Source organism: Lactuca virosa, chromosome 7 (genome assembly GCF_052849685.1).
Source record: "Lactuca virosa cultivar CGN04683 chromosome 7, Lactuca_virosa_CGN04683_v6, whole genome shotgun sequence".
Classification (NCBI taxonomy): Eukaryota; Viridiplantae; Streptophyta; class Magnoliopsida; order Asterales; family Asteraceae; genus Lactuca; species Lactuca virosa.
Window position 1 is genome coordinate 74,171,537 of NC_136432.1, and position 8,344 is coordinate 74,179,880.

The following is an 8,344-nucleotide window of genomic DNA, read 5'->3' on the forward strand; positions in this document are numbered from 1 at the left end:
AACTCTTCTTAAAAACATATTGACTAAACATATTCAACTTAATGATTAGGCAAAAACAATTCATAAAGGTCAAACAAAGGTCAGGAGTCAACTATAGAAACAGATGATACCTAAATTTTGATCGACAAGGGATCATCTTCTTCGTTCAGGTCTTCAATCCACAGTGGAGGCCGAGATGAAGTCAACGATTACGGTGTACTCTGGGGAACGAATTGATGGAGGATAAACGATTCAAAATCAAAGCATCTTCAGTGGAGTTTTTTCTATGAAGAACATGAGATCAAGGAGTTCAGCAACAATGAAACTTCGATCGTTGGGGGATTTCAGTTTCGTGTGAGTAGAAGCGATTTCAGAATCGAAAGCATGGAATTGGAAGAAGGATTGGAGGCAATTCGACGGAGGTGAGCGTCGGAGGATGAATCGTAGCTTTGAGCGAGAGAGGAAAATGGGGAGGAAAGAGAGAGAGAGATGAAAATGTATTTTATCAGATATTAGATTTAATAAATCATTTAATTATACTTTTATTCCTATAATACCCCTGACTGAATTAATTAAGATACTCCTCCTTCTTTTTTTGTCTACTTATTTACAAAAACGCCACCTTGCATCTTGACCCTTCCTTTTTTTGATCCAACGTTCCACCTTTAGTTCTCGGGAAACTTTGAGTTCTCAAATGATCATTCCTATCTCTCTCTCTCTCTCTCTATATATATATATATATATATATATATATATATATATATATATATATATATATATATATAACTAACCAATTGGGAAAGATCCTCACTATTTCCAGAGATAATTTTTATACACATGAGAAAAATATGTGTTAAAATGAGGAGAAATATATATTTTTTGGTTTGTCTATCCTTTGATTAGGCCAGTGATATTTTTACAAGCCATAAAGTTTTTGAAGTCAACGTGTAGATTTTCGTAGTCAATGATCCCAAAACGACGTTGTTTTGCAAAAAAAAAAAAAAAGGAAAGAAAAAAAAACTGCAGACTACATTGATTTTATTGAATGCAACGCCTGCAAAAATTATGGCTATTTTGAGTATTTTTCAATTTATTGGCTATTTTGTGAAAAAACCTTAGAAAAATGTTATTATGGTCAATTTTTCTCATTAGTTTTTGTATGATTTCTATTATAACTTTAAGTACATAATACTCATATAATTATGAATATATTTTTAGACCGTATTTTTATTTACAAAATAATATAATTTTCCTAAATCCGACATAGATGAGAAATGACATATTTTTGGTTTCAAAACATGCTTTTTATTTTTTATATTATATACAAAATTAACCACCGCGCGACTTATGAACAGTGCGATACCAGAGGCGACTAATTGTCGTCGGCTTCGACTGTGTCATTGGCTTGGTGGCTTCCCCCTTTTACATCAACTTCTTCTCTATCTTCTATTGAACACTTCACTCTCTAAATCGATTCACTGAAATACCGTCTCATGCTTTCTCTCTTCACAGTAGCACAGTAGCACCTGTGCTTCCTTGGTGACTTGTGATTTTTATTGTTTTTTACCAAGATCGGGGTAAGACGATGTATTTAATTTGTGATTCCTTTGATGGGTTCCGATTTTGATTGTTCTTTATGAAGATTGAGACGATGATGTGTTTAATTTAATTTTCATATATCCTGTCACAACTAGCATTTTAGCTAGGAAATTCTATTCTCATGTAAACATTCATCTAGTGTAATGACTTGTAATCTAAGTGAATATCATGCCCTATGCTCACTCACTACATCTCTTATAGTCAATTATGTGTTGAAAACCCTAGAAATCCCGGTTCAAGCTCATTATGGACTAGGACTCTCTTATTGGGCCGATAAACTTTCAACTTGACTATGATGGGCCTAGAAACCCTAATTGGGTTCTAATTGGACCCACATTCATAAAACTTAACACTTTGAGCCATGTGGGCCTAAAAATAATTCCATTTACCCAAATGGGCCTTGTTGGGCCATAAATAATTTAATTAGCCCTAATGGGCCATAAACCCATTCCTTTATACAATATTGGGTCGTGAACCTCCTTAAGAGCCCAATGGGCCGAGAACTAATTATTTGGGCCACATAAGATCATGACTAAGCATGTAAGGCCCAAGCTACCCATCCTTTCCTCTCTTCTTAGCCTCTCTCGGCCCAACTATGCAAAAAAAAGAGAAAATGATTAATTAACCTAATACATGACACCTCATTTTTGTTTAGGAGATAACCAAGCTTATTACACACCATGTAACAAGGCATTCTCATATCTCCATGCAACATCACCTCAAATCTCTCTATTTCCCCCTCTTTTCATATCTTCAGCCGAGACTCCCACCACCTCACCTCCATTTCTCATTTCAAGCACTTTCAAAACTCTCTAAAAAGAACTCCTCCTTCTTCCTCTAAATTTTCGAGATTTATGGGTAATCTCCAAGAAGTTTTGCACTAAGGTCATCATCTTTGGTAAGTTCATACTTGGATCTATGGTTTAGTTTCTTGATTACTTCAAAAATCTCTTCTTAACTCATACCATTTCATGATCTGGCTTCTTAGAACTCATCTAAGTCCAAAAACTTCTCAAGGAGCTTGCTAGGGCCGAGAATCACATCATCTTCTTCCATTTCTTCTTCAAACCGAGAACCACAAAGCAAAGTGAGTTCATACCCCCTTGTTTTCGGTTTTATCTTGTTTTGGGGGAGGATACAAGTCCTTATGTGTTAGATCTATGTATTTGTGCATGTTATGTGTGTTCTTCTTGGTTTAAGTTGTGATTATTTGATGAAACACTATAGATCTCGAAAATTCTAACCAAAAGTTGTGATATGTGTAACTAAAACACTTCAAACAACATACTATGAAGTTAGATGGGTTTAACATGTGAAGATCCATAAGAAGTTAAACAAAAATCTTGAAAAAGGGCCATTTTTGAACAAATAAACAAAAATATGAGATTTTATGACACTTTCGGTTTTACAAGGACTAAAAGAGTCACTTTTATACAAAAATGAGTTACTATGATATTTTTGGGGGTAAAAAGGGACCAAAAATGTAAATTTTTGAACATTGGGCCATATAAATGGGCTTTTTGGTTTTAGTGGGCCAAAAATGTAAAAATCTCGATTTTAAGGAGTAAATCATCATTTGACTCAAGTTTGAGTCCAAAAATGTAAACCTACGGTTTCATGGGTTAACAATGAAATTTTTTCCAAAGTTTGGGCCAAAAGCGTAATTCCTATGCAAAGTGAGATAAAAATGTAAATTTTTATAATCATGGGCCAAAATGTCATATTTATAAAATTTTAGTAAAATATGTCATTTTATTTAAAAATGGGCTAAAAATGCAAATCCTTACAACAATGGGCCGAAAATAACATTTATTATATATTTTGGGTCAAAAGTGTCAATCTCTATAAAAATGGGCCAAAAATATAACATTTTATATACATTTGGGCCATAAATGTAAATTTCGAAATAATGGGCCTAATATATCCATTACATGTTCATTTGGGCCTTAGTGGCCCATATACATGTTTGTTGGGCCTAATATGTTCATTTCATGTTTATGGGGCCTTAGTGACCCATATACATGCTTTTTGGGCTTAAATTAAGCATTTCATGTTAATTGGGCCTTAGTGGCCTATATACATGCTAATTAGGCCTGAGTTATTCAATATATGTTATTGGGCCTTGGTGGCCCATATACCTGTTACTGGGTCTCGTACATTCGAATACATACTTTGGATTTGAAAACTTAAAACATATACGTAAAACATTATACAGCGTAAGACAATATACTTGTAATACATTGCTCGTGAACAAGTTGAGGATCTAGTGAGACTTGTCGGTTGACACCTTTGAGTGTATGATCGTAGCCTGTAGTTATAACCAGAGTCTCCTGGAGGGAGAGCGGGAGTTTGTGTATAGATCTATACGGGGTGACACCCCACACCTGAGCTGTTCGCTATAGCTAGACTAGGTCAGTCTAGGGTGACAAACTTTACCTTCGACAAACCGGCGTTTGATACGTCATGACAGGCGAATTAGTCTTTATTATGCATGGTTGTAACGGCGCACATAAAGATCAATACCATCAGAATACTATGGAATACAAATACAAATCGGGGCGACACAAAGCGTACACACACTAATACGTGGTCTTAGGGTTTTAAGACTACATTACTTTTATAATTAGAAAATATCGGATTTTCTGGGGAAAAATATATATTTACACACCACCTTCAATTTACAATAGAAACAAATAGGATTTTCGGGAACTTATTCTTACATATTTTCTACAATGGAAACCACACATGCATTAATACTTGATTTGATACATCATTTTTCAAACTCTTTTGCAGAAAATATCGGATTTTCTGGTATTTTACTATCGATACAAAATTTTTCATTAAATTACACTTATGAACTCACCAACATTGTTATGTTGACCGTTTTTCAAAATAATTTGTATTCTCAGGAACTCGTTTAGCGGAAGAATCAACAAGAATATGGATTTTGTTTTGTGTACTGTTAAACATCGTACTATGAATGTTATGGTCATGTAATTTAAAATATTGTACTTGATGTGAATAATGACAGTTGTATTATATTATGCATGATGATGATGATGTTATGTTTCATTTATATTCATTGTAATGATATTTCAAGATGAAGTCACGCACAAGCCCCAGACGTTTCCGCCGTCTGGTTCGGGAGTGTGACATATCCTGCTTCTTAAATATGAATTATTCAAATGTTCAAATTCTCATGAATTTGATAAATTGTATGACATTTTTATTGAAATTGGTGCAAAAATAACATCAAATTTTAACTAATTACACTATTTTAATCGCCATAAATTACTAAATTCAAGGATTAAACATCATCAAAATATAAAATTCAATAAATTATTTATTTATCTCTTTAAATTATTAAACAACTTTACATAATTAATATCCGTCCTATAATTTTGTCGATAACCAATATGATAATCCATAATTAGGAGAGTTTTCTTAACCTCTCCTTTATTAAATTATAAATTGAACATCACCCCTCCTTTAAACTTTAAAGCACTCACCAGCATTTATATATTCTCTCCAAAACTAAAGACTAGGGTTCATCAGTTAGAACCCTCCACTCCCACTTCCTTTCTTCGTCACTCTTTTTTCTCAAGGCGACAAACAAAATCCATTTTACTTGAAACCCCACAAGTTTCATTTCATAGAAAAAAGTTGAAAATTTTATTGTGTTGCAAGGCAAAATGGTGGTGAATAAGCCAAGAATAGTGATAATCGGGGCGGGAATGGCAGGTTTAACAGCTGCAAACAAGCTCTACAAATCCAGTTGTTCAAAAGAAGCATTTGAGCTTTGTGTTATTGAAGGTGGGAATAGAATTGGAGGTAGGATTAACACTTCAGAGTTCGGCGGTGACAGAATTGAAATGGGTGCTACTTGGATCCATGGAATTGGGGGTAGCCCAGTTCATAAAATAGCTCAAGAAATCAATTCCTTGGAATCAGACAAGCCATGGGAGTGTATGGATGGGTTTCTTGATGACCCAATCACCATAGCTGAAAATGGGTATGTGTTAAATCCATCTCTTGTTCACCCTATTTCAAATCTCTTCAAAAATCTAATGGATTTTGCTCAAGGAAAAAGGAAATCAACTCTGGTTGGAATCGGGAATGGCGGAGATGGGATTGGGAATATGAGTGTTGGTTCTTTCCTTAGAAACGGTCTTGAAGATTACTGGGAAACGGAATCAAGAAAGGGGAGAGACGATGTGAACGGGAATGGGAATTGGAATCGGAAGTTGTTAGAAGAAGCAATTTTCGCAATGCATGAAAACACTCAAAGAACTTATACAGCTGCTAATGATTTGTTGAATCTTGATTATAACGCAGAGAGTGAATACGTCATGTGTCCTGGTGAAGAAATCACTATCGCTAAAGGATACTCAAGCATTATACAATCATTGGCATCTGTTTTACCATCTGGCGTCATTCAATTAGGTAAAAAAGTTGCCAAAATTGAGTGGAATCCCGAATGTGAATTGGGAATAACAACAGAAAATGGTCATGAAGGTAGAAGACCAGTGAAGCTACACTTTCTCGATGGTACAACTCTATCAGCCGACCATGTTATTGTCACAGTTTCATTAGGTGTACTCAAAGCCGGAATCCGTGATTCCAACGATTTGGGTATGCTAAAATTCAATCCCCCGCTTCCAGATTACAAGATTGAAGCCATTTCAAGACTTGGGTATGGTGTAGTCAACAAGCTTTTCTTGCAACTAAGTCCGGATTACACAGATTTCGACCAATTCCCATTTCTACAATTCCTATTCCACCAAAGTGATTCCGAAGTTAAGGACCCGAGAATCCCATGGTGGATTAGGAGAACAGCTTTTGTCTCACCAATTTATAAGAAATCAAGAGTGTTATTATCTTGGTTTGCAGGTGAAGAAGCACTAGAGCTAGAAACACTCCCAAATGAAGTGATTCTTGATCAAGTCTCCACAGCTTTATCTACCTTTTTGCCAAATTCGTCGGATTCCCATGAACAATGTAATGGGAATGGAATCAAGAACTCATCAAAATTGAAACTTGTTAAGGTTTTGAAGAGTCAATGGGGGCATGATCCACTCTTTATGGGGTCATATAGTTATGTTGCAGTTGGTTCAAGTTGTAGTGACATGGACACATTGGCTGAGCCATTACCTAAAACTGGTTCGCAGTCAGAGTCACAGTCACATCAGCTTCAAATTCTATTTGCTGGGGAAGCAACACATAGAACTCGTTACTCTACAACTCATGGTGCTTATTTTAGTGGTATTAGAGAAGCCAATAGGCTTCTTGAGCACTATCATTGTATGGATTAGAATACTATAATGGGATGGAGGGGTATTTTTGTAATTTCCTTATTTTTAATTTTTTGAGATTACCCTTTTCTCTAGTGACTATCATTCTCAATGTTGGGGAATGATAGGGAGAGATGGAGACATTTGCAAGATGGGTAGTGAATGATTTATAAAGAAGCTTCTTTTTAGTTTTATATTGAGCTTTTCTTGATATCTTTGGATTTTATGTTTGTAATTATCTTTAATCAAACCCTTTGTTGATTTCTTTGGATTTGTCATTATGTTTGTAATTATCTTTAATTAAACTCTTTTCCTAAAAGCAAAAGTATAACATTCTAATACTGTTATGTCGACTTGTATATCATGCAATTACATGTTTATGTTGCTATAAGTTTTTCATCTAAAGATTCGAATCATCTCTAAAACGATTCCGGAGCTTTTGATCTCAATATCCCGATAGACATGATCCGTTGAAAACGGTCCTTTGGTTTTCGAATTTTCTCTCTTTATGTCCTTTTTCAGTTGGTATTAATTCTTTAAGTGTTTTTTCTCGGCTAAAAAGCATAATATCTTGCAAGAAATATTGATAAATAAATAAAAAATGAAATCGTATTTGACACTTTTTGTCTATTTGTTGTCTACTTTTACCCTTCAATAATTTTAGAAAATTATGATTCGTTTACAACAAAAAAGTGAGCATTATTGTTTGATAAATTAATTGTTTCTTTCTGCATATCTTAGAGTGATCAATATTTGTAACTATTATAAGCGATTTTACTTTCACTAAACTACTTTAGCTCTCTTAAATTTATCAAAATGATTAAGACATATAAAATGGTCTTGAAAACGGGAGTGCTAACAATTTGTAAGTTTACATCGTGTGTTGAAGAACTTGAATTTGGGAGAACGAAGGAAATCCGACTATTTGTGTAAGGTGAAGATGAAGGTGGTGGTACTTTTCCATCCAATCCATGGTTTGTGGGCATGGAGCAACTCATGGTCGTCGCGGTGGTGGAGGCGTTCCACGAAATGATGGAGTCGATCTACGAGATCCACATGACATAGAGATTAAACACTTGCAACAACGAATCCAAAAAACTTGAGTTGCTACATCAAGACTCGTCGGACGAAGAGACTGAATCGGAACCGAGCGTCTTGGACAATGGTGACGAGATGGTCAATCTTTTTGTAACATCCTGTTTCGAGAAGTTCTTATTTCAGGATTGTGGACAATAAATGGATCAAATGGAGGCATTGGGCTTCAATGGAATGGAGTTTAGACTCTATTGGAGGTGTATGATGTTGGATAAGTGATTTAAACCTTGGATTGTTCAATGAAAGCTGAGGGGTAAAATGGGAAAGGTTATGTTTCGGGCTTCTTGCATAAATTAAGGATTTTAGTTCGAGATGTTTTTACTCATAAATATCAAGATTGAACTGTAGAGCTAGTCAATACCTTTCCGTGCATATAAGGA

The 8,344-nt window shown here is 35.0% G+C and overlaps 1 protein-coding gene across 1 annotated transcript; it reads left to right on the forward strand.

Annotated features, from left to right (window-relative positions):
* The first annotated feature begins 5,078 nt into the window (after positions 1 to 5,078).
* PAO5 (polyamine oxidase 5) lies at positions 5,079 to 7,063 on the forward strand. The gene has a single exon (XM_079060141.1). The coding sequence runs from the start codon at positions 5,271 to 5,273 to the stop codon at positions 6,888 to 6,890; it is 1,620 nt and encodes a 539-aa protein (XP_078916267.1). The 5' UTR covers positions 5,079 to 5,270; the 3' UTR covers positions 6,891 to 7,063.
* The last annotated feature ends 1,281 nt before the right edge of the window (positions 7,064 to 8,344 follow it).